Raw genomic sequence first — 27,525 nt, 5'->3', positions numbered from 1 at the left:
AAAATAACAAATGGTGAATATGCAAGCTCCCAAGTTTGCTTGGTTTTTACTTTTGCACAATTACCACTTTAACAAAAAAGAATGATAAATTTCCACACCTGCATGACAAAGACCTATGAAGGAATGAATGTTATTTAAGTGTTTTCATAACAGTAATACTTTTTCCCTTAGAGAAAATTCTTATTTTTTTCACCTTCACGGGTAACAGCTTTTATTGGAACCAACATCAGTCAAGTTGGACTTGAGCTCTGCTGCAATGTACTGCACATAAAATGATGTAATATTCCAAGATGTCTGCTGCAAGTTGTACTATCATCGTATACACTAAAATGACATTTCTATCACAATCATTTTATGGAAGATGTATGATACTCTGTTTTTACTGGTATTAATAAACACACACAATGAAGAAAACAGATACACAAATTTTAAGACCAAGGTAAGATGCCTAATCAAGGTCATTTAATCAACCACATTCATCTCATAATAAAAATGCATTCATTCCAGTGATCAGCATAACATTCAGACTGATTGAAGTGGTACCATTAGGTTGTAAAACTGACTAAATTTTAAACGTGGGTGCAATTCCACATTAAAGACATAGCTTTCTGTATTGGAAAAATATCCACATGTATATTGTTTTTTTTCCTTCCTCTCTCTAACAGCATATATCAAAATGAGTAATTTTATTCAAGTAGTCATTCTTTATACCAGTTTAGCCAGTAATATATATTCATACTTATAGACATAAACTAGTGCTCTACACTAAATGTGCAGGAAATACTTTGTTCCTAACCTTTTTACTGAACAATTTCAATAAAACACTAAATGCAGTATATTTTGAGTTAGTCAAATGTTATGAAATATTTATTTTATGTTAGTCTGTTGATTTCATTTATAAAATTAGCCAGAAAATGCCATAATTACATTAACTACATTGCTTGATATATTAATTGCTTACTTAAAATGATACTATATACTATATATTCCAGTGTTTTAAGCGTTGGTTATTTGCTGTGTTATTTCAGCATGTTTGCATGATGAAGAAAAATTGCTTAGCCCCCTCAATTGATTATCATAAGATAGGCCATGGTAACATGTTACATGCTGTTAATGTGAAACATTTTACTGGTTATGATATACCATAATCATCTCAGAACAATATTAACTTTCCTAAAAGCCTTTAATTAGGTTCATATGAATCATGTAGCATATATTTTCCAAATCATTTCCTCTTTTTACTAAAAAGTAAAAAAAAAATTACTTTGATATATAAATAACTATTTGAATCAGTTATATGTGAGGATAAATTTAAAGCAAAATCTATTGAATATGATAGTGTTTATTCATTATATAACAAGTCTATGAAAAGTTATAATGTTGGCTGAAATTAAAATTAGTAGCATAAACATTAAAAAAAACCTAAAGCATAAACACCCTAACCTCCACTGACATTCCAAAAAGCTCAGGAATAGATTCATAGCTCTGAGGTGAGCATGTAACAAGTATCACTAATATAAAGTTCTTTTTTAATGTTGAAGACCACAATAATAAAAAGTATTGGGAAGGAAACTAAGGATGCTGTATGAAATGAAAAGTGTGAATTAACTTTATAGAGGCTGGGTTAAGTAGGATAGGAGCTTTCACTATCTATTGCCTTCTATATGTAGCAATGAAGGCAATTAAAAAACAAAACAAAAGTGTTCTAGTTGAAGAGCTTATTTTATACACATAATACAGGAAGAATTACTGTATCAAATCCCTCATGAAGTGAAAGTTTTATGAACAGACTCCATAATTTTGTCGTTGGGAAAGGGAACATCTGTGAGTAAAGACAAGAATAGTACTATTTGGGAAATAGTCAAAAGGTTTTTGGAGAAATGAGTTTGTGTTCATTGGAAGGGATCGAAGATTAAAGTAGTTTGTATTTCCGATTAATTTTTTTAAGATTCATTGTGCTTTTCATTAAAAATTAAATGTCTTTCTGCAACAAAATTTGTTACTCTGATGTGCTAATTACTATCTATAGAAATGGAATCCTTTTTGTACTATGGATTCACCATGTAAAATCTGTGTCTGAAGTATTGACTCCATTTGATTTTCTTAGAAATATCTATCAAATATATGCCCTTTGAAGGGCTGTAAATATATTAGTCAAAAGTCTGATTATACCTCACTAATTAAATTTGTCAACAAGTATGAAGGGTTTTTTAATCCAATTTCTAAATTTTTTTTAAAAGGAAAAATGTAATTTTGTTACTTTGAATATATAGTAACAGCCTGTAGAGCATCTGTCTGGCCTTCTTTTCTGAATAGATGTTATTTAATATTTGAGTTTTTTCCCTAGTACCCCTAAGGGGCTTTAAATTTATGTTCTGAAGTTATGTTTACTAGCAAAGTTGAAATATTTTTGTGTATCTTATACATGCTAGGGACTAGAGTAAGTTCAGAATTTAGATTAAAACAGTTCACTTGTCCTTTTAAGAACTTATAATTCAATTAAGAATAAGACACAAATCCTGATTACTGTGATACATTGATAAGTATTTTAGAAAGTTGTTTAAGAAAGTTATTTAGCTCTTACATTTAGAGAACTGTGGGAAGATCCCAGGAAGGAATTCATCTTTCTTCATAGCTCTTATAAATTACACTTAAACTCTGTCTAGATGCACCATGAATTTTAATTAGTGGTATAAACATATCTCATATAGTGTTAACCTAACCAATGTCTTTTTTACATATTATAATTAAATCCTATTATAAAATGAAACTGTTCTATAACTTTGTTTGATTGATTATCCATTCATTCCTATGGAACTATTGAACCTCCATAATATTGTTCTGCTTTAAGTTTTTAAATGGAGTCTTAATTGCATTAAGGTATGCAATTAACAAGTTTTATTCTACTCATCTGTTTTTGTTTTTTTTTGTTTTTGTTTTTGTTTTTTTAGTTTTTGCAAGGCAAATGGGGTTAAGTGGCTTGCCCAAGGCCACACAGCTAGGTAATTATTAAGTGTCTGAGACCGGATTTGAACCCAGGTACTCCTGATTCCAAGGCTGGTGCTTTATCCACTACGCCACCTAGCCGCCCCTCATCTGTTTCTTATTAATCTATATTCTAAGAAAAAAATCTGGCTAGTTTAATTATATCTAATTTAGTTTAAAGAAAATATACTAGAAAACTAGGAACTTTTTTAAAAGTCACTAAAAATAAGCACAGGACACATCTATAAATTGTAATATGTAATAGAAAATTCAGTTGCCAAGAAATCTGCATTATAATCATTACTCTGCCTTTGCCACATGACCTCTGATAAGTCAGTCTCAAGTTTCTTCTTCATTTCTAATATATCTTCAACCTCTAATCCATAACTCTTATGTGTTGAAGTTTAATTTCGGGAGAAAAAAAATGAGTCCTTAATGTTGTCTTTTTTTTTTTCAGGGTATTAGAGAAACACAATCCCTGTTTTCTTTTCCAGCTTTTCCAGTAATATCCAGCATTTTTTTATAGGTGAATATTTTTAGATAGCAGGGAGACTTTAAAAACTAGCCAAGGTAAAGGGTTACAGAAAAAAAAGAAAACCTCAGCTGCTTAGAAAATTGTTTGTTGTACCCACTGCTGCAAGCAAGTTGATAATGTTTGTTAATAAAATTTATTAGTGAAATGTTAGTAGTATTAAGACAAAAGTAATAGCTTGAAAAAAATTTTTCTTAAAAACTGGCTTCTTCTATCTAAATTCTCTTGTAAAACCAATAAACTGATTGATCCTAAAATTATCCATGAAGTTACTTTAAATATAAGGATTTTAGCATCCTCACCAGAACTTTCAAGCGCGTGCGCACACAGACACACAAACACACACACACACCCAAAAAATCACATCTAAAACTGGGAGAGAGACCTGAGAGGTCTTTCTAGTGCAACCAACTCCCCTCATGATAATTGATGAGAAAACTGAGTCCCATGGAGGTTGTGACTTGCCCACACAGATCATGTGCATCAGATGTGGGATTCAAACCCAAGTATTCTGACTTCAGTGACTCTAAGTCCCCATTTATGATACTACTTCACTGAGTTTCAGGTGCCCAAGTAGACAAAATATTTGAATGTCAAATGGTAAATTACCCCCCAAAATAATTTAAAAAAATTACTACAAAAATGATAGTATTGCGGCAATGCAACAATTTGGAAAATCTAAATCTTTTTTAAAGTTTTTATGAATATCACAGAAATCCTATTCCATAAAGTTATTGTGAGGCCATATGTTCTAGTCCCCTTGTCCTTTTTACAGTGGTTTTGTAAAAGTAATTTCATTTCTTCCCTCAAAGTCAATATGAGATAAAGCCTTTTAATGAGTTTATACTGTGAAAAATCAATTTTGAGAAGCATTTTCTTTTAAAATGTAAGGCAATTTTTTTTTTTAGTAATTTCATAATTTATTTGTTATTCTAGTTTGGGTGCTCCAGTAGAAATGATTTGAAATGATGTATTTTTTTTAACATTAGAAAGGTTTTCATAGATATTTTCTGTGTACTAATGGTAGATGTAGAAAAAGTTTGTAGTGGCTTTTTTTAAACTTAGTTACATGCATATTACATCCATTTTGTTACATGCTTAGCTTTTTCTAATTCTAAATTAACATTTGAGTTGGCTTAAAAGTTATTTTAGAAAATCCTATAAGAGTTTTTATTTGTATGGTGTATAAGAGCTTACAGAGCACTTTTTACCCTTCAAAATTTTGATCCTAGCTAGATCATCTAAGTCTTCAGGACCACTATGCAGGATGGTAGTGAACCAAAAAATGCTATATATATATATATATATATATATAATTTTCTAATGAAAGAAAATGTCTACCCTTTAGAAAATTGATAGAAAAAAAATAGAGCAATGTAAAACGGAAAAAAATTGCAAAATCTAATTAGTGATTTAATACTTCTTTCCAGTTGTATTTAACTAGAGGACCATGGACAAAAGCTCAGGCCCTTTGTCCCATGAATCTTGTCATTTCCAAGATAGTTGAAAAACTTTTATAATTTAGAGTTATGATTTCATAAGTATAGTTTTTTTATATATTCATTCAGATTGCAGCCCCTCCATACCTCAGCCTCTTGAAATACTTCTATTTCATTAATACAGTGTTCTATGTGATTGTTGAGAAAATTTGCTAACTATATTTATGATATTGGGAATCTGAATATTCTCAAGATTTCCACCCAAAATAGCAGTTTTTTTCCTGCCCCTCTCCCCTTCCCCCCATTCGCAAAGAAAAAAAAATAGTGTATTTTCTATTGGAACGTTTGATTATTGTATTACTATAATAAATAACAATTATTTCTACTTTAGTTAAATGAAAAAGATATTTGTTGTTTTTCTTTCACTATCTTGTATATCTTTGATGAGTTAGGAAAAAAACAGGACCCCTTGCTGTGTTTTGATTTAGGATTTTATATATTCATAATTCTAGGTAATTCTTTTTAAAAGTTGTCCTGCAGTCTCACTAATGAAACTTTTGTTGAGTTGGAGAGCTCTGTAGTTAAGTGTGTGTGTGTGTGTGTGTGTGTGTGTGTGTGTTTGTGTTTGTGTGTGTGTCCATATATATGTATATATATTCATATATATATATGTATATCTTGAATCGTGATCAGATTTAAGATTTGATCTTTTTCTTTTCTCTCTTCATTTTTACATTATTAACAGACGGAGTAAACGTTGAAGAAAATTTAGTAGGCTGTATTTTGAAGTATAATTACAAATCTGGCATGCAGTACCTTTTTGAAATGATTTTTTATTGAGTTTTTTACATTAGTGAAGTTAGTGACTATTTTTTTGAGAGATTCATGTTGTAGGAAGTTTTAAGTATATTTCTTTTTACATTTAAGCCCAATAATGGAATGTGGTTTGTGTTGGTAGTTAGATAAGCATGTCTTTTTCTGAGTCTTAAAGGTGTGACTAGTCGCTGGTGAAAAAATAGTTTTCACTTTTATGTTTTTTTTAGATTTTCACTTTTTAGAAGCTAGTGAAACATACAGTATTTTCATTAGAGATTTTTATTTGTCCAGATTATTCAAATGATATTTGTAATCTTGGTGCTTGTGAAAAGAATCACAAGGTAGCTGGTTTATTTGTGTTCTCCTGGAATTCTGTAAGTAGAGTGGTTTGAGCTTAGCCAGTTCTTTTCCAAAAACTTGGCTTGTATGATCCTAGAGTGCCTCCTACAAATCAGGGTTCTGTCTGGTTTGGTTTGGTGTTCCTTCAGGAGATTTCATGTTGGAGTCTATTTGGACCAGTAATAACTTATCTAGGTGTTGTTTATAACATTATGTAGAGAAGCAGGTTGTTGAACTGGATGGAGAGCTCATCTCAAGACCCAGAAAACCTGGGTTCAAGTCTCACCTCTGACACATACTGGCTGTGTGACCCCAAGCAAGTCATCTAAGCACTCAGTGCTCTGGGCACTCGGGGAGACCATGGACAGCTTGGATTGGCAGAAGAACTACTTCCTCACTGGGAGTTCCTTCTACCCCATTAAATCATAGATCCAAATCCCATCCCTAACCCACCCTGTCCTTTTGACATATTCTGAAATGTGATCAGTGACTCTAAAATCATATGCCAATTCTAATAACCAGCTTTATTGTAAAATGTTGCATCTGCAAGTGACTATTATTTTAAATATAAAGTTAGGGTGAATCACTTAGTTGAACCTAACCATCATAAAAGTTATTAAACTTCATAAACTTATCTATCCAGCTTTCAATGTAAAATCATAATTTAGCCAGGGATTCAGGAAAACTAATTTGTTGATATATTCATTGTTTGTAAATCATAGTAATTATGACTAAAAAATGATATAATCCTTACCTTGTAAAGAGAGTTGGCAAAAATTTAAGTGTATCTGAATTCTTTAAGACCTTAGATAAAATGTTTTTGCATTAACATCAACTTTTATTGGCAAAATTATTCCTGTCTTAAGTAGCTCTATTGCTTCTAAATGATTATTGTGTTAACTATATTCTTTATCAGATTGATGAGGTTGTTTTAAAACAGTTTGAAGGGTATATTTAAACAAAAAAACACTTCTCTACTCCAAAAAAGTTCCAAAATTTTTTTTAGATTAATTTGACTGGTTGACATATCCTTAAGAGAACAGATATTGGAGAAAGTATTTCCTGTTTCAAGAAAATTGCTAAAAATTAAATTTTAAAAATGGAAAGAGCTACAAAACCTAAGTACTTAAAATAACTTTGGTAAATATGAAAAGCAACTAGAATAGTCTTTAAATTAGTCTTGTGTCCATTCAACTACTACATTTTTCTTTTTCCAAATGCATCATATTGGATATGGAATAGTTCATAAATATCGTATACTGGGATTTTGGGACTGTGTTCATAGGATCCATAAAGGTGAATTTATCGTTTTCACAATTGGCATCTCTGAGTAAGTAATGTTATATGATAAAGTAGAAGTGAAGAAGTCTGACTCCTTAGTAAAGAAACTATAGCCTACTATTTTATCTGTCTACATTTGCCTAGTGATTTGCTAAATAGTCATTGGAATACAGCTCCCAAAAAATGAATGGTAAAAGAGGGTGGAACACATGGTACAAGTCAGAAAATCCTGGAATTGTACTTTTACTGATTGTAACTTTGTAAGGTTTCATTTTTATATATTATCCTGTATGTATATCCCCTTCCAATTATTAGAAAATTAACTTAATATTTTGTCTTTTAAAGTTTATACTTGCATTTAAAAAGTGTATTCAGTGTTCTTCCTTAAACACACTTTGTTAATTTTAGGAAATATCTTCTCCAAGTGGAAACATGCTAACTTTTTCTGTAAATTTTAAATAAAAGGTGCTGCTTCTTCCTCTGTATCAGGACTGATGTGTGTTTTCTGTCTCTATTCCCACCCATTTTTTTCCTTTTCTAAAATTGTTGGAAAATAGTAACAACATGGTTTTGTGGATAAAGCACTGCCAGCTGGTTTCTTTGAGTTGAGATTCTGGTTAAAGTCCCTTATTATTTCTTATTGTATTTCAATTTCTGTCTCTAAAATGGTTTGTAAAGTGCTTTGAGGGTCTTTTCCCTCCTCACCCCCCCCAAAGTTACCTATAGTGAATAAGGTGATAATAACACATAATTCTGTTTGTATTTGAAAGGCAACCCCAGTAAAAAAGGGATTACTAAGCTTGTACTGACATAAATAGGACATTTTGTGTCCCTTTATGTTGGAATGCTTTTAACTTGATTTGGAACTTTATTAATAATAATAATAATAATATAAATTTGGGACTTTTAAAAATTACTGCTTTTTCCATATTTGTAGAATAACAAAGGGAATACTTATGGGAATAATAGGGAAAAGATTTATAGTGTAAAATAATGAACAAAAAGCACATTTTGTTATAACTATATCTTAGATATTGCAAAACATTTAAATATATCACAAAGTAAAATTCAGAATTAGCCTTTTTATAAGTTTATTCCTATATTAAAAAAAGGATTTTAAAAAGTCACTAGAAAATTAGAACCAATTTAAAATGTTACTGATTTAAAATCAGGAAAACACTTAGTGATAATTCTTATAATCTTTTTCCAACATGTCCTATTAAATAATGTAAATTACATAAATATACAAGTTAAATGCTTTGCTGAAAGTCAGTTGCTGAGGCATAAACCTACATAACTGAACAAGTTAGTTGTTATTTTTGCAGCAGTGTAGACACATCACTAAATTCTAAATTATAGTTTTCTGTATTCAGTTTCCCAAGTCTACTACTTTACACAAGGACAAATAAATTAAGTTTAAGTACATGTAAAAGCTTCCACATATGGTATTTAAAATTTTGTTTTTACAAAGTTCATTACAAGTCTTCAACAGAAAAATTATATGGCAAAGGGTTTCCCTGTTTTAATTAAGCATGTATGAATTTAATTGGAGTTATGACTTCTGAAAAGTTTCAGTGATGGGTGGGGAAGTATTCGTCTAGGCTGGATTATCTTTGATAATAAAGGGTGGTAGGTTTAGTATGACTAAACAAACTTCTAAGATTAGTCATATTATTTGGCCAAGAGTTTGAGTTTCTTCCTCCCAAACTTTTCTTTTTCTTTTTCTTTTTCTTTTTTTTTAAATCAGAACTGTTAAGTAAAATGGACAGATTTGACTTCACCTTCTCTTCACCTTCTCTCCCTTCAGCTACCCACCCTCTGGGGGAGGTACTAATGAGCTGTGAAATGTCCCAAAGACAAGCATTGGGGAGAAGAAGAGAAACAGAGGACATGGATAATCCACAAACTTGATAATAAGTCTCAAAAACTAAGTTTAGTGAATATTTTTAAGAAATATTAGAAAAAGAGTGTATCCCATTTTGAATATTTTTCTGAACCCCTTTAAAACTGAGTTTTGGCACTGAAATAAAACAAATAGCAGTACATTTATGGGGCTTGTAATTGTATTCCAATTTTACCCAATTAAGAAAAAAATAAAAATCGGATACTTAATATTATAATTTTTTTACTGTATTCCTTTGAATTGGTTTGGGACTGAAATGGTTAGTGGGGAAAGTCAAAGCCCCAAATTTTTAAGACATGTTACAGTTTTCAAATATAAAATAGCATTAATATTTTTGTTATTATAGTTTAATATAAGGTTATTTAAGGATGTTAAATCTTAGGCATAGTACAACTTATATACATGTATGTATAAAAGTTGTCACATTTAGATTCAGTAATAAAAAGGAAATATAAGGTATTCTGTATGTCTGTTAAATAATTTAACAAATAACTAGTGCCTTTTTTAAAGCAGAATATAACCCCTTGTTTCTTCCCATGGCTATAGTGAAATATAATCCATACGCTTCATCTTCAGATCTCAGATGGTCAAGGAGATGAACCTTCAGAGTCCCCATATGAAAGCGCAGATGAGACTCAAACTGAAATATCTATATCTTCCAAAAAGTCTGAGCGAGGAACCACAGCTAAAAAAGAATATGTTTGTCAGGTAAGCTGAAAGCTTTCATTCGTCAGTTCAATGATATTGGGCTTTTAATCAGGCTTTAATATGTCTGTTTTAGATTTTGTGAACTCTTGTATTGTGGTTATCTATCAAAGATATAATTAAATTGCCCTAATTAGTTGTGATCATTGAATTGTTCAACTTCAATTGTGAGAGGTGAATAAGTGATTATTATTATGGTCCAAGTATGATATGATAATGTTTTGGTCAGAGATAGCAACCTTAAGAATTAGACATCATTGGCTTTATATCAAAAATTCATGATGTGGAATTTTCTGCATATTTTGTTCATATGTCTGACTTGAAATTTCTTTTTAAAGTCTTTATAATTTTGGTTACTAGTCAGTGGCAGAGTTTATAATGGATTAATTTATGTCTTTCTTTATAATCTATAGTATTTTCCATGTGTGTTTCCCCCCCTAAATAACAAATTGTGTTTAGGAGGAGAAAAATAGGGAGGGGGAGAGGTCTCTGTATATATTCAATATTCCTACTTTCTATTTAAAAGCTTTGTGAGAAATCTGGCAATCTCCTACTTTGTGAAGGACCCTGTTACGGAGCCTTTCATTTATCCTGCCTTGGGCTTTCTAGAAGACCAGAAGGAAAATTCATTTGCAGTGAATGTACTTCAGGCAAGTTTTGTGTTTAGAGCCTTAAAAAAAAGTTTTTGTTTTTAAAAAGGAAAATTAACAGAATTTCTCATGATAGTATTCTAGATTATAGACGCATGTATGTATATATATATGTATATATATATATATATACATATATGTGTGTGTATATATATATATATATATACTGTTTGAACCTATTGAAATTGTTCTTCCTAAGACATTGATAAAAACAAGTAATGCCCTTTCCCCTTAATGTTATTGCTAACTCTTCCTTTTCTTCAATCCTAAGAACTTTTCGTCTTTCAAAATACTATTGTCCCTGATAAATTTGTAGAATTTGCATCTTACTGCAAATTGAATGATTTACTGTGTATGCTCTTTTCATCTCTCAGTTATGTCAAGCAATAAATAATACATTTTTAAAAATGGTTTAGTAAAAAAGATGACATTTTTAAATCTTTGCAGTAAAATTGACTTTTAACTTGGAGTATTCAATTTTTAAAGAATAGTTTATTGAATTGTCATTTTAAAAACTAGATTACTAAAAAATGTGGTTCTTTGATACTCCCTTGAAGGACTTGTAATAAATTAAAATTTAGAATTAGAGTCAGAATTTTATGCTCATGAAATTAACTCAATGTAAAGAATGTTAACTATCTGGTTATGCTGGAATTGTGATTGATGTTTATTGTAACCAGTGGGTCATTATTTGAATTTTGGAAATGTTTCATTATAAAGGTCAGTACCTATTATAAAAAATAATCATGATGAAAAACATCTATTATCTTAGTTTAAATTTGTGACCCACTCATTTCAGATTAGAATATCACAAAATTATAATTATTAATAGAAAATTTGGTGAGAAATGACATGTATTTGATTTTGAGGATTTCTCAGAATTATTTTTAAATAATAGTGAAAACTACATTAGCTCCAATTGTACAGTCGTGAGGTTTCTGATTTGTGTTTCACCTTGGTTCAGTTTCGTCTATGTAGAAAGGGTTTGCTGAGGTCATCTTGCAGAATGTAGTAGAGTGCTTGGCCTCTATCCCTGCCACAGACACATCCTGACTCTGCTTCTGAGCAGAGGAAGGAGCCTCTCAGTGCTCTATGGCAGTATTCTGAGAAACAAGTTGTAGGACAAGTTCATTGGTAGAGGAAATTTATTCATAAGAAAATTATTCTACTGATGAAATTATAACATCCCTAAATCACAGGCAAGTCATGTCTATCTACCCTTCCCCCCAAAAAAGATTGTTAGCAAATTACGTAATAAGGTTAAAGGAGGAATAAGCACAAAAGTGTTATAATCCTTTGAGAAACATTTGTTTCTGTGCAATTGTAAAATGTTTATTATCAGATGATATTTTTCCCCACAATACTGTTAATACTCTATACCTGTAAGAGGTACAAAATTACAATTCTTCCAAAAATATTCCATAATTCAGACATTAATGCTAATTTAGTTAAGCTTCTCCCTTAATTATCCTGTCAAATTTTACAATATATATAATAACTCAAAATGCTTTTCTCTAAGTGATAACTAGATCTTTTCAAAAGTACAAAAGGCTGCTTCAAGAAGTTTTGTTTTCCCTTCAGTAGAGGTCTTTAGGCAAATTTTGAATGATTGCAGATTGAAATTATTTTAGAGTGTATTATTATTACTAACATTTTGGCTGTTGGCTTCTTTGATCCTTCCCAATTTTAATATTCTGTGATTATTGTTTTTCCAACTGAAACTTTGAAGAATACTTGCCTATTATCAGTAGTAGTTAGTTTTTTTATTTCCCTCTTTCCCCCTTCGAAAATTCTTGAAAACATAACCCTCATAGAAAAGAAACATTGCTAGAATTAATTGATTTTAGAAGGATTTAACTAACTATAATTTAACTTAAAACTAATACTTCTCTCTGCCCAACTTTCCCTTTGATCATTATTAGGGATTCACTCGTGTTTTGTTTGTAAGGAGAAAAAAACAGAAGTGAAACGCTGTGTTGTATCCCAATGTGGAAAATTTTACCATGAAGCATGTGTGAAAAAATACCACCTTACTGTATTTGAGAGCCGAGGATTTCGTTGTCCCCTCCATAGCTGCGTAAGCTGTCATGTAACAAATCCTTCAAATCCAAGAACATCAAAAGGTATTTTGTTGTTCAGTTGTTTGTTATGTCTGACTCTTTGTAACCCTTCTTGGGATTTTTTGGAAAAGATAGTGTAGTAGTTTGTCATTTTTTTCCTCCATCTTATACTAACACGGATAAAGAACTAAGGCAAACCAGAGATAAGTGATTTGCCCGGGTCATACAACTAGTATAAGTGTCTCAGGCCAGATCTGAACTGACAAAGATGAGTTCTTGAATCCAGCCAAGCCTGGTCCTCAGTCCACTGAACCACCTCACTTCCCTTTAAAGGGTTTAGAGTCTTGTAAAGTTAGTTTTTCTTCAAATGAGTTTAGTGAGGAGGTTTTTTGTTATAAATAGGACTTTTCCAGTTTTTTCTTTTTTTAACCTTTTGAACATGCAACACTAGACAAGTGCCACAGGCCCCCCCCACACACAAAAAATGGCCAGAATTTTTTACCTTGTTTTTTATTCTTAGTCTGAAATGCGAGAAAATATTCTTGAAAGAAGATTTAAAGTTTAGGTTAATTGCTTTCACCTTAAAAGTTACTGCTGATTTTTCTGCATTGAGAATTTTTTTCCCTAAAGTGTTTGTGATATTTCATGAAGAATTAATTTAGAAAAGCAAGTCATAGTACTCTTTTCTATATAATTCAGCACAGGATTCTCTCATTGATAATGTGTAACATCATTTTTTGTTTTTGTTTTTTCTCTTTTTCAATTAGCAGTAATATACCAGTTATATTGAGTACTATTAATACAAGTTTGAAATGTTCCAGTGCAATTTTACATCATTCTCTGCCTCCTGGCTCAAGTTTCTGAGTATTTACATATATTAATTTTTTGAAATTTTATTTATTTAAAGCAATGGGGTTAAATAACTTGCCCAAGGTCACATAGGCAATTACTAAGTGTACATATATTAATTTAAAGTAATTTGTGCTGATACAGAATAACTCATATTTTTTTTATTGCTTAAATACCCTTCATAAAATTCTACTCCAATGTTGGATATTGGCATGATGATTATGCTGGTACTTGAAGATTACATTAATAGAACACCAGGTCCAGCAGCACCTATCTGGCTTTCTGACATTTTAAGTATAGGCCTGGTGAAAGGCGTTGTTTATTTTTTTGGAGGATCAACCTAGCTGAATTTGGTTTATCACTAGGAGCCTGGCTCTACCAGGTGATGAATTATTTTAGCCACATAAACCCATGATGACCATGTTCTAAGGCATGGAAAGGTTGTGATTTGCTTTAGAGGAGGATGCATCTGCTTGGATCAAATCAAGAGATACTGAAATATTGGTGCATTTAAACATTTTTTTGCTTGACAGGTAAAATGATGCGATGTGTTCGCTGTCCTGTTGCTTATCATGGAGGAGATGGCTGCTTGGCTGCAGGCTGTTCAGTGATTGCTTCCAACAATATTATTTGCACTAATCATTTCACTGCTCGAAAAGGAAAAAGTCATCATGCCCATGTGAATGTGAGCTGGTGTTTTGTGTGCTCGAAAGGTAAGGCATTTTTAAAATTTTATTCTTATTTAATCTATTGTTTGGAAACTTTTCATTTAAAAACTTTCAGTAGAATGACTCATTTAATGATTATCAGATTTTTAACGTGTTAAAACATAAAGCAATAGTCCGTAAAACTCCTTTGCAATACATGGACATTTTTACCTTTATTAGTACCATAAAAGTAACTCAAACTAAAATCAGCAAAATGTAGTAGTTGTATGAATACTAATACCATTAACATATCAAGATGTCAGCATTTATATATAGTGTCTTATTTTTCTTGAATTATTATTTCAAAGTCAGATTGTCACAATTAATTTTGTTATACTTTATGAGAAGTTAAAGCAAGACCTGAATTAGAATAAATAAATGCTTACTTAAGTTTTCCATTTCACATAGGGGGAAGCCTGTTATGCTGTGAGTCATGTCCAGCAGCATTCCATCCAGACTGTTTGAATATTGAAATGCCAGATGGCAGTTGGTATTGCAATGACTGCAGAGCTGGAAAAAAGCTTCATTTTCAAGACATCATTTGGGTCAAACTTGGAAATTACAGGTCTGTGTGATTAGTTGAAATTCATGATGATTATATCTCTGCTTTTTTTCCCTCTTTTTAGTTTGTTTTGATTAAATTGATTAAATTGTGAAAAATATTTGAATTTGTCATTTCTGTCTGTGAAAGGTTTTAAAATAATAATTTACATATATTAATTTTTTGAAATTTTATTTATTTAAAGCAATGGGGTTAAATAACTTTCCCAAGGTCACATAGGCAATTATTAAGTGTACATATATTAAAGTAATTGGTGCTGCTATGGAATAGCTCCTAATATATTTTTTAAGTTATTGCTTAAATACCCTTCATAAAATTTAACCCCAGTGTTGTATATATGTGTGTGTGTGTGTGTGTGTGTGTGTATATATATATAATTTTCATTTATCACTTAGATGGTGGCCTGCAGAAGTTTGTCATCCAAAAAATGTTCCTCCAAATATTCAGAAAATGAAGCACGAGATTGGAGAGTTCCCCGTGTTTTTCTTTGGGTCTAAAGATTATTATTGGACACATCAGGCACGAGTCTTTCCCTACATGGAAGGCGATCGGGGAAGCAGATATCAAGGAATTAAAGGAATTGGAAAAGTCTTCAAAAATGGTATCGAGATAAAAATTGTTGTTTAATTTTCTTCTAATATGTCTTATGTTCACTCTATTGATAGTTATTATTATGTTATTGGCAGTTGTATTTATTATGTTATTGACAGTTATTATTATGCCAGGAAATATTTACATTTTAAGACAAGGGAAATGAAGTTTTTTAATATTGTGGTGAGATTAGAAAATTTTTAATATGAGGTTTTTTTAGTAGAGTGAAATGGTTTGTATAAAGCTATAGCCATAGTATTCATAATCATTACTTTATTTAAAAAAAAATTTTTTTTTAGGTTTTTTTTGCAAGGCAATGAGGTTAAGTGGCTTGCCCAAGGCCACACAGCTAGGTAATTATTAAGCGTCTGAGGCCATATATAAACTCAGGTACTCTTGACTCCAGGGCTGGGGGTCTATTCACTGTGCCACCTAGCCGCCCCAATAATCATCACTTTATTTTTTCTGTATTTAACATTTATTTATTCTCATTTTGTACAAATAATGTTTTTATACATTAATAGAATATTCTTAAGAGTAAACAAAATGCCCCCCCCCAAAATATAGACTTGCTTAAGCGATAAAGTAAAGAGGAGAGAAAAGAATTAAATTTTTAAAAAATAGTAATAATTGTAGGTATGGCCAGGTGGTGCAATGGACACCCTAGAGCCAGAAACACTTGAGCCCACATCCGGCCCCGTACACCCAACAATCTCCCAGCTGTGTGACATGCAAGCCACCCTAACCCCACTGCCCTGCAAAAACCAAAAGAAAAAAAAGACCCTAAATAAAATATAATAGTAATAATAGTAGGGGCAGCTGGGTGGCAGACAGAGCATTGGCCCTTGAGCCAGGAGCACCCAGGTCCAAATCCAGCCTTAGACACCCAACAATCACCCTGCTATGCGGCCCCAGGCAGGCCAACCAGCCCCATTTGCCCTGCACCCCCCAACCAAAATAACAATAATAAAAAATGTGCTTCAATCTTTGTTCCAACACCAACACCTCTGTCATGGGTGGATCACATTCTTTATGATAAGTCCATCACAAAAGTTACTTCCATATTTTTCCACCATTGCCATTGCTGATTGCAACTCCCTCCTTTCTTATTTCCCCACTACCATGTACTATATTTTCTCTCTCCTTTCACTCTGACTCTGTTGTAAGGTAGCTGAGTGGCGCAGCAGACAGATCCCTGGCCCTGGGGCCAAGAGGCCCTGAGCCCCCATACCACCCCTTAGACCCAGCATCCACCTGGCCCTATGGTCCTGGACAGGCCATCCAATCCCAGTCCCTTGCAAGAAGTAAAAAAGAAAAAGTGTTATATCTGACCACTCTCCCGCCATGGTCCATCTTCTCCTCCATCACTCACATCCCCCCCTTCCCCCTGTCCCCCTTCTCTCTTTCTTACTCTAGATGCCTATACCCCATTGAGTATATATGCTGTTTCCTCTCCTAGCCACCTCTGATGAGAGAGAAGATTCCCTCATTCCCCCTTGCCTTCTTTCCTTTCATATCATTGCAATAGCTCATTGTAATAAAGAAAAATCTTATTATATGGAATATCTTGGCCTATTCCCCCTCTCCTTTTTCTTTCTCCTCCATAACTTTTTGAACTGTTTTATCCATTTGACCTAAGCTGGTTTTTTAGCATGCTATTTTCTTCAGCATTTTTTTTTTTTTGGATTTCCTCGACTAGGCTGCTGACTTCATTTTCATGTTTTTCCTGCATCTCTCCTTTTTTTTCACAGTTTTTCTTCTAACTCCCTCATTTGATTTTCTTTTTTTCCCTTTCTTTTTTAGGTTTTTTTTTTTTTTTTTTGCAAGGCAAATAGGTTTCAAAGTCTTTTTTGAGCTCTGTCATAGCCTGAGCCCAATTTCTGTTTTTCTTGGAGTCTTTAGATGCAGGAGCTTGTGCGTCCTCATCTTTAGACTGAGTATTTTGATCCTTCTTGGGCTCATGTGCAAAATATTTTTTCAATGGTGTTCCTCTTATTTCTCTGCTCATTTTCCCAGCCTAAGCCTGTTTTTGGGGTGCTTCCTGAGCTTTTGGGACACTCCCACAAGGGTCTCAGTGTGTGAGGCTCTGTCCTCCCTCCTGGTCTGTGAATGACCATAAGCACCCCCCTCTGTCACGGGGCTGAGTAGGGGGGGCCTAGACTGGGATCAGGATCTGAATATGATCAGAGCCCCAGAGTCCTGTTCCAGGGGCAGAGCTCTGCAGTCTCTCTCTCTTCACTCTTCTCCCTAGGTTCATTGGGCTCATGCCCTGGGGGCTCCTGCTTACTGGCTCCACCTGCTGTTCCTGGATCTGGGCTGCTGAAAGACCACATTGCTCGCTGTGTGCCCTGAGGGCTGGGTTTCACGTGCTCGCTCTGGCAGAGGTCCCCCACTGTTCCCCCAATTTGTGCCTGGTGCTCCCTGGGGCATAGCTCAGGAGACTCCCCAGCTGCTGTGAGCCGAAGCTCCCAGTGCCCTGGGGCTGCCTCCAGGAGGCTGAAGTTCTTTCGCTCTGGCGGGCTGCCCCTCTGACCCCAGGGAACAGAGCCTTTTTGCTCTTTTTCCAGGTTACCTTGAGTAGGAGAACTGCCTAACTGGGTCCCTCTGTGGGTTCTGTCTCTTGAAATTTTAGTTAGTCCTTAGTTTAGAAGATTTACGAGAGAGCGCCTAAGACCCGATCCTCTCTTGTTGCCATCTTGGCTCTGCCCATCCCTCTTCATTACCAGGAGTTATTTTCTTCAGAGAGCTTTTTTTTAATCTCCTTTTCCAGCTGGCCAATTCTGCTTTTTAAGGCATTTTTCTCATTTGCCTTTTGTTTTGTTTTGCTTTTTCTATTAGGCCTAAACTGGTTTTTAACATTTGCTTCAGTATTTTTTTTGTATATCTTTCACTAAGCTTTTGATTTGGTTTTCATGATTTTTCTGCATCACTCTCATTTCTCCTCCTAGTTTTTCCTCCTCTCTTAATTGCCTTTCAAAGTCTTTTTTGAGCTCATCCATAGTCTGAGCCCATTTTCTATTTTTCTTGGAGGTTTTGGATATAGAAGCTTCGATTTTGTCATCATCTGAATATGTGTTTTGATCTTCTATGGAAATAAAGTAATTCTCTATGGTCAGATTCTTCTTTTTCAGTTGTTTACTCATTTCCTCAGCCTAAGGCTAATTTGCAGCACTTCCAAGGCTTTGGGGTTTTTTTTTTTTGGGAGGGGGCACCCCACTGAGACCTTTATTCCTCCTAGGTCTTATGCTGTGTAATCTGTGCTTTGATATGTAGATGACCACGGCACTGCCCTATGCCCTGGGGCTATAAGGAGAGATCCAGCTTGGTTCTTTAGTATGGAGGTACAAAGTGCAACCTGAGTTTGAGTGTAGACAAAACAGCAGAGTCCAACCCCAGGGAGAACAGAGAAATCTCTACAGACTTCCCTTGCCTGTGTCTGTGGGTGCAGGTTGCTTTCTGTTGCTGCAGCTTCTGCAGCCCTGCTCCTCACTCCGCACTCATCCAAGTGCAGCAAAGTTCTCTCACTGCCCCTTCAAGCTGTTGCTGGGCTGGCCTGTGCCGCAGCTTTTTTCCCAACCCCCCAGTCTTGGTAAAACACACCATTCCTGCAGAACTTCTAAGTTATCTTGGACTGGGAAAATGTATCACTCAGTCTTTCTGTGGGTTCTGCCCCTCTAAATTTTGGCTAGAGTCATCCTTTGATTTTTAGGCGGTGGAAGTTCTTGGGATATGCTGTCTTCATGCTGCCATCTTGGCTTCACCCCCAATTCTCTATCCCATTCTTTTTTTTTAATGAAGATTTTCTTCATTTACCTTTTGCAACTCCTTTTCCAATTGGTCAGTTCTATTTTTGTAAGAGTTTTCCATTTGACCAGTTGAAGTTTTGAGATAATTGTTTTCTTTTTGCAAAGTGTTAATTTTCTCTCCCAAATTTTCCAATTGATTTTTTTCTTATTTTTCTTTTATTAAAGATTTTGTTTGAGTTTTACAATTTTTCCCCCAATCGTACTCCCCCCCAACAGAAAGCAATTTGTCAGTCTTTATTTCCATGTTGTACATCCACTTGATTTTTAAATTCCTTCCTTATTTCTTCAAGGAAGTCTTTCTGTGCTGGAGAGCCTGTCATATTCTCTTCAAAGGTTCTAGGTCTCTCTGAGTTAGTGTCTTTGCCTTCCAAGAATTTTTCTATGGACCCTCATTTGTGCTGACCTTTCTTCTTTATCCTAAGACCTTGTGTTGGGGAGGGGCTGGTTCCCTGAGCTTTGGTGTTGGGATCCCTAGAGGCTTTACTCACGGAGTGCAATATCTACAGCTGGTCAGTAGGTGCTGTAGACATTTTGCTTACTGAGTGCAATATCTCTAGCTGGCCAGTAGTGGGTGCTGGTTGCTTTCTCTGGAGCATCTGTGACCTTGATTGAGGCCCTCTCCCTTGGCCTGGAGGGAGTTGTTGAAGTTGTTGAATACTTTTATCTTTGATCAATGGTGGGCTATAACCTGGGGTGAGGTCATTATTCTCCCTATTCACTGCTGAGCTGGTTTTGCTGCTGGGCCATAGCCTGGGGAGGAAGGTAGTCTGTGATTGTGTTTGTTCTGGGAAGAGGCCTCAGCTCAAATGAAGGTATGGAGTCTTGAGTTCCTCCAGACCAGTGGAGTCCACAGATCAAAGTCTGCTGCTCTCCTGCCCCGAACTCTCCTTCCAGCCCTGCACATAAGCTCCAGATGGTCAGCACCACAACCAGTGCCTCTGGTCACTAGTTAGCCCATGTCCCATTTGGCCCACCCGGTTCTAGCACTGCCACTTATCAAGCCAGTCCAGTTCTCAGGCCCTCAGGCTCCCTGGTTCTTACAGGTCAGGTCCCTGCTCCTAGCAGAGTCAATCCTCCCGCCTAGACTCAGCCAGGACAGTGGAAGACAGATCCTGACAGATCCTGAGGTGGATGTTCTCCTGGTTTTTCTTTCTGGGTGTTGTAGATTGGATTTCTGTTAAGAGGTTAGTTTCATATTCTATATGAGGAGAGATCCGGAGAGCTTTAGCTGTGTGCCTGTCTTCTCTCTGCCATCTTGGCTGGAAAAGATTCTTTTATCTTACAAATTGCATATTTATCAATATTTTGACTCTCAGTTTGATGTCTGTAAATAACGTTTTCATGTTTCATGCAAAGGAAAAACATCTATTGACATATTGTTACTATAAATCACTATGTATTTTGAAAACATAATTTAAGCTGCAATATAGTCAGGTTTATAATTCAGTAAGATCTTTTATTGTAAAGTTTCACTGTAATCATTTTTCCTTACGGTTTTTGACTGGACATAGTTAGCTTTGATCCTTATCTATCATCCTCAGAAGCATCATAGATTTAGAGCTTGAAGGGGACCTTAGATTGTCATTAAGTAGGACTGAAACTCCAGAGAAGTAATAGGACTTTCCCCAGGAGTGTGGAGTTAAGTGATAGCCAGGATTCAAATTTCTATCCTGTGGCTCTACACAGGGCTCTTTCCACTGTAACCCACTGCTTTCCATGTTTTATCCTTAGAACTACATTCAGGTATTCAAAATCTATTACAGAACAAGTCTACAGTATCCTCTGTGTTTGTAATGAAAACTTACAGAAGATTTTCCTTCATTCATATTCATTTTTAAGATGAATAAAGAAATATCTTTATTACTCTCCTGGGTTCAGTTAGCATCTCTATACAGATGACTCCCAAATCTACTTATGTAGCCTTCATCTATCTCATGAGGGTCCAGTCTTTTTAGAAAACTCTATTCTGGAAACTTGGATTGTTTCAACTATTAGAATTATATTAGAAGAAATTGAACCAAAGCTCATTTGGCACCCTTCATTTTCCAGGCATGTGACATGGTCCACATGGATGGGCTTTGAGAGCCTCCTAAGCTCCTGTCTCTCATCACCAATTGCATTCTTGGACATCTCACTCAATTTGTCTCCTTTAAACATTTTAAACTCAATTTGCCTAAAAACTGAACTCATTATCCTTTCCCCAAAATCCAGCCCTCATCCTAATTCTCCTGTTTAAAAATACCATAATGTTCTTAGTCATCCAAGTTTGTAACCTATTTCATCTCACCTTTTCACTTTTTCCCCCATAGCCAATCAGTTGCCAAATCTTACTTCTACCTCTGCAACATCTATTGCGTCTATCCTCTTTTCTCTGCTTCTATGGTCAGCACCCTAATTCATGCCCTCTATACCTCTTACATGCATGATTGTTGGAACCTCTTAATTTGCCTTTCCTCTACAGAGCCACCAAATTCATCTTCCTAACACAGGTCACTCTCCTTTTCAGTGTGCTTCAGTAGTATTTTATTAGCCCTGGGATAAGACTCATGCTTTACATTTAAAGCCCCTTTATAATCTAGTTCTGTCATATTTTTTTAGATCAATTTTACATTATTGTATCTCACACACTTAATTCCATCTATTCAAGCTAAATTGTCTTGATTTGTTCTTCCTTAAACATAGTATTCCATCTCCTGACTCAGTGACTTTACACAGCCTTGAGAGCCTTTGATGCTTTTTTCCTTAGCTTAATTAGAATACCTGGTTCCCACTAAGTCATAAACCTTTCCAAATGCCTCTAGTTGTTAATTTTCTCTTCCTTCCCTATCAAAAAGAAGGCATCTCTTCCCCTCAGACCCTTTTTTAGCCTCTGTATAGAGTTTATTCTCTTTTTCCTCAATAAAATATATTCTCTTTAGGATTACCTTTGCATTCTTAACTCCTTACACAGTGCCTGGCATCTAATAAGTACTTAATAATTCTTGTTGAATTAAATTTGTTTCAAATAGGAATGAGACTCATGATTTCACTGATATTGGGAAGTTGAGAGGAAAACTCTCTACCAAGGTAGATAAGCACTTTAACTCTACCAGTGCAGATGGACACTTTCTCTTTAATTTATAGTTTTGAAGAGTGGCCTCCACTCTTCTGAGAGAATGAGACTTTCCCAGGTTCACACATTCAGTTTGGGTCATGAACAACAATCATGTTGCCAGTGCTTTGTCTGCTGTACTATGTTGACTTCATAATTCAATTTTAATATTTGTCCAAATTTATGAGCACTACTGTGTTGTCAGATGTAACTGAATACTTAAGTTACTAAATAGAAGTTTTAAAAAAGTAAAAAATCAGTATTAAAGCCCAAAACATATACAAAAAAAGAAATTTAAACAAAATAGATCTATTTGATTATGTAAAAGATGTACAACTATAAACAATATGTGTAGAATTAGGAAGATACAGACTAGGGAATTAATCTTTATATTAAACTTGCTTGATAAAATTCTGGCGTTTAAAATCTGTAAGAAATTTGTTATAAGAATCACTCTCCAAAAAAGTAAATGGTTATAGAATTTAAGCAGGAAGTTCTCAAGAGAAAACAAAATTGAAAAAAGAGTTTCATATCTCTATTGATTGGAGAATGAAAATTAAACTAGCTCTGACATATAACTTTATTACCATTAAATTAGCAAAGACATGATTAGTTGATAGAATTCAGTGCTTGTGTGACTGCGTAAAAATTGATGCTAATTGTCTTGTGGTTCTGTGAATTGTTTAGTCCTTTTTCCAAAAAAAGATTTATAAAATGTTCATAGCCTTTTTTTCATTAATACCACTTCATATTTTATACTCTAAAGATGTTACTGACCAGAAAAAAGATCAATATGTAGTATAAAAATAATCCTAGTTGCAGTATTTGTATAGCCAAACAAACCCTAGAAATAAAAGTACCCTAACAATTTGGATATAGTTGAGACTGAATTATAGTGTGAGTATAATAGAGTATTATTATTATTACCTGGAAAAAAGTAGAAATAGGAAAAATTCTATGACTTAAAGTAGAGAAGGGAGAATTAAAGGGAAATATATCCCAACTACCATAGCTTTGTTAATACAATATTAAAAAAGAATAAGTACCATGTTACATAAGATAATTTTGCTCTATCTTAACAAAGTTAATATACAGTTTTTCTGCCTGCTCTGCCAGGCATTGTGCTAAGTCCTATGAATACAAAGACAAAAGACAGTCCCTTGCCCTCAAGAAGCTCACATTCTAATGGGGCTGACTATACAAATAATTATCTACAAACAAGTTATGTAGTAAATTAGTAGGAAATCACAGAGGGAGGACACTAGAATTAAGAATAATTAATAAAGGCTTCCTATAGGAGGTGGGATTTTAGCTAGGAAACTAGGAGGCAGAAATGAGGAAGGAGAGCATTCCAGGTATGGGAGACAACCAGTTAAAATACTCAAAAACTTGGAGATACAGAATTCTTTGTGAGGAACAGCAAGAAAGTCATTATCAGAGTACATGTTGTGAGTGGGATATAAAAAGACTGAAAAGCTGGGGGTGGGGCAAAATAGGGGAATAAGAGTTTTGAACATGAAACAGAAGATTAAATATTTTGTCTAGGCTAAGATAGAACTGTGAATCATCAGCACAGAAGTAATAATTCATGGGAGTTGATGAGATCACCAAGTGAAGTTTAGAGAGAGAGAAAAGAATGTTTAGAATAGAGCTCTAACATTCATGGTTAGTGGGTATGACCTAGATGAAGATCCAACAAAAGAGACTGAGAAAGAGCAGTCAGATAGGTAGAAGAAGAACCAGGGAAGTAGGATCACAAAAATTTGAAGAGTATCGAGGTGAAGAAGGTGGTCAATGTTGACCGTATTGGACTTTTAAAACTCTTCATAACTTGCCCCCCCCCCCCTTTCTGGTTTTCCTTTTTTACATCTTGACTATCTTCTGTATTCTCTTCAATCCACTGACTAGCTTCCCAGCTGTTCCTCAAACAAGACTGTCCTCAACTCTCACTGACTTGTTCTCCCGCCCTAAGATTCTTTCCCTCCTGGCTTTCTCTGTCTTTCTTCAGGTCTCATCTAAAAATCCCCTCTGTTGCACAAAGCCTTTCCCAGTTTCCTTTAGTGCTTCTCTTCTCTGAGGTTATCTCCAATGATTCTGTGTATTTATTATTTGTATGTAATTTGTTTTCCTGTTCATTTTCCACCTGACTAAGCTTTAAGACAGAGGTTCCTTTTGGCTTTTTTTTTATCCCTAGAACTTAGCACAGTGTCTGGAACATATTAGACATTTTATAAATGCTTGTTGACTTGATTTTTTAAAATATTCTCTTCTATATTTGTGAATGCATTTGTTGATGGAATTTGAAACTTATATTAATCGAGTTTTTAAATTATTACATATTTAAGTATTAAATGGAAATGAAAAATGTATTTTTCAACCATAAACACTATGTCAGCCGAGTAAGAAACTAGGAAGTATTCTTTCTTGGAGGTAAATTATAAATTTTGTAAAATAGGTTTTTCTTGATATTTCTTGCCTTTGTAACACAGTTTCCCCTAGTATTAATCCCTTTCCCTGATTCCAGAAAACCCTTATAATAAAGAATTTTTTTGAGAAGAAAAGGTGGGGAAAATTCAGCAAAACCAACACACATATTGAAAACATAGAAAAAGGTTTTATTTGTGTTCTGTACCCATGTTCTCCATCACTGCAAAAGAAATGGGATTAGTTGTCTTCTCATCTCTCTTCGTTGGGTCCAAAATACTCTTTATAATTTGGCAACATTTAGTTGCAGATTTATTTTTCTTCCTATTTATATTGCTGTCAATGTATATATTATTTTCTTGATTCTGCTTCATTTTTTTTCAAGGTTACGTGGGAATTGCCACTAACTTCTTTTTTTCAGTTTTAAATTTATTTTTATTAAAGATATTATTTGAGTTTTACAATTTCCCCCAATCTTGCTTCCCTCCCCCCACCCTCACCCCCACCCCCACCCCAACAGATAGCACTCTGTCAATCTTTACTTTGTTTCCATGTTGTACCTTGATCCAAATTGGGTGTGATGAGAGAGAAACAATATCCTTAAAGAGAACAGAATTCTCAGAGGTAACAAGATCAGACAATAAGATATCTGTTTTTTTCCCCTAAATTAAAGGGAATAGTCCTTGTACTTTGTTCAAACTCCACAGCTCCTTATCTGGATACAGATGGTATTCTCCTTTGCAGACAGCCCAAAATTGTTCCCAATTGTTGCACTGATGGAATGAGCAAGTCCTTCAAGGTTGAACATCACTCCCATGTTGCTGTTAGGGTGTACAGTGTTTTTCTGGTTCTGCTCATCTCACTCAGCATCAGTTCATGCAAATCCCTCCAGGTTTCCCTGAAATCCCGTCCCTCCTGGTTTCTAATAGAACAATAGTGTTCCATGCCATACATATACCACAGTTTGCTAAGCCATTCCCCAATTGAAGGACATTTACTGGATTTCCAATTCTTTGCCACCACAAACGGGGCTGCTATAAATATTTTTGTACAAGTAATGTTTTTACCCTTTTTCCTCATCTCTTCAGGGTATAGACCCAGTAGTGGTATTGCTGGGTCAAAGGGTGTGCACATTTTTGTTGCCCTTTGGGCATAGTTCCAATTCTGCTTCATTTTAGAAGTCTTTTTATGCTTTCTTATGCTCATCATTTTCATCTTTTCTTAGAGCACAATAATAACCCATTTCATTCATTTACTTAGTTAAGCCATTCTCTAGTTGATGGCATTTACTTTTGTTTCCATTTCTTTATCACCACAAAAAAATTATTCTAAAAATATTTTAGTATATATTTAAATTGTAAATTCTTGTTATTTTGTAATATAAACCAGTTTTCTGGATCAGTTTTAACCATAAAATGACATTTGAGCAAGAGAAATTGTAAGAAATGTAGAACCAAAAAGAGACGCACTGTTTCTCTTAGCAAGATTTCTTACCCAAATTTCATTGACTTTTTAGCCCTGCAAGAAGCTGAAGCCCGTTTTCGAGAAATAAAGCTTCAGCGGGAAGCCAGAGAAACCCAGGAAAATGAACGTAAACCTCCACCTTACAAACATATTAAGGTGAGGCTTTTAAGTATAAATGTTTAAAGAAATAGAATATACTCGTTAAACTTGATATTGATTAAGCATTAATGAAATTTAAAATGTTAAACATTTGTGCAAATAGATATGAATCCCAAGAATGTGTAGTTTTTTATGGTCAAGCACTCATTTATTATGCTATCATCATCTTCAGTAAATACTTCCATGTAATATTATAGGCTAAGCCTAAGACAAATATAAAAGAACTTTAACAAGCAAAGTGAAAAGTGCAGTATGAATGAGTGATTTTTTTGTTGTTGTTTAGGAATTCATTGAAAGCTTACCCAGATGAAAAGCAAAATTGTGTCATTTTAGAATTAAGGGTGCCTGAATGCCCCTTATGAAATTAAGATTATTGCATAGAAAGGATGAATTTTAAGCTTTACTTGCCGTGAGGAAGAAAGAATTTCAAGAAATATAAGGATGAACAAAAAACATTTCAGACAAATTGTCTTGGAATTCACAAATACTATTATAGGGCCAAGAGTATGCTTGTGAGGGAAATAAGATACTTCATTTATAGTAAAATAATGGGATCTAAAGTATGGAAGGCATAGTATAGGTAGCCTGTGGAGGATCTTAGTTTTGAGCATGATGAAAAGTAGTTGTAGCTTTGGATAGGTTTCATCATTGAAGTTTCAGATGAAAGGTAAGTCGTAGTTTTCTATGGGTAAGAAAAAACAATCCAAAATAGAAGGATAGTACAGGAATTGAAAGGAACTAGTAAGTGGATTTAACTACTTGAATGTTTTGTTCAGAGCCAATTAATGATGCATTAAAAAAATCCCTGTTTTCAAATGTCTCATACACATTGGGATCACAATTTAGGTATCAGGACCAGAAAGAGCAAAGAAACATCTCTCTCTCTCTCTCTCTCTCTCTCTCTCTCTCTCTCTCTCTCTCTCGCCCCCTTCATATATTGTTTCTTTTCCGTTTCAGTGGCCCAGTAACAGGAGTTCAATTGGGCACCTTGACCATTACATGCCATTTCCTACTACTGTTATGCTCTTTGACTTGTTGTTTCTTGAGGTGTGTGATTGTCCTTAAAATAAGTAAATACATACATACATGTATGTATAATGATGTTTTTATGTACACATACATGCATCTACTCTGATTTTTATAAAGAAGGACCCATCAAGGT

At 34.2% G+C, this 27,525-nt stretch overlaps 1 protein-coding gene across 6 annotated transcripts in view; it reads left to right on the top strand.

Moving 5' to 3' along the window:
• The window catches only part of NSD2 (nuclear receptor binding SET domain protein 2), a 123,009-nt gene that overhangs the window by 73,405 nt on the left and 22,079 nt on the right, over window positions 1–27,525 (top strand). For 5 of the 6 annotated variants that reach the window (XM_074229937.1, XM_074229936.1, XM_074229934.1 and 2 more), the window contains 7 exons: window positions 9,872–10,003; window positions 10,527–10,650; window positions 12,573–12,773; window positions 14,093–14,272; window positions 14,675–14,831; window positions 15,224–15,429; window positions 26,257–26,360. In XM_074229937.1, the coding sequence (XP_074086038.1) occupies window positions 9,872–10,003; window positions 10,527–10,650; window positions 12,573–12,773; window positions 14,093–14,272; window positions 14,675–14,831; window positions 15,224–15,429; window positions 26,257–26,360 (1,104 nt within the window). Of the gene's footprint in view, window positions 1–208; window positions 3,437–9,871; window positions 10,004–10,526; window positions 10,651–12,572; window positions 12,774–14,092; window positions 14,273–14,674; window positions 14,832–15,223; window positions 15,430–26,256; window positions 26,361–27,525 lie in introns of those variants that run through there. The other variant, XM_074229938.1, reaches the window with a different exon arrangement.

The sequence above is a fragment of the Macrotis lagotis genome, chromosome 3, assembly GCF_037893015.1.
Source record: "Macrotis lagotis isolate mMagLag1 chromosome 3, bilby.v1.9.chrom.fasta, whole genome shotgun sequence".
Lineage (NCBI taxonomy): Eukaryota > Metazoa > Chordata > Mammalia > Peramelemorphia > Peramelidae > Macrotis > Macrotis lagotis.
Note: the sequence above shows the minus strand (reverse complement) of the source record. Positions and strands in the feature narration are given on the sequence as shown.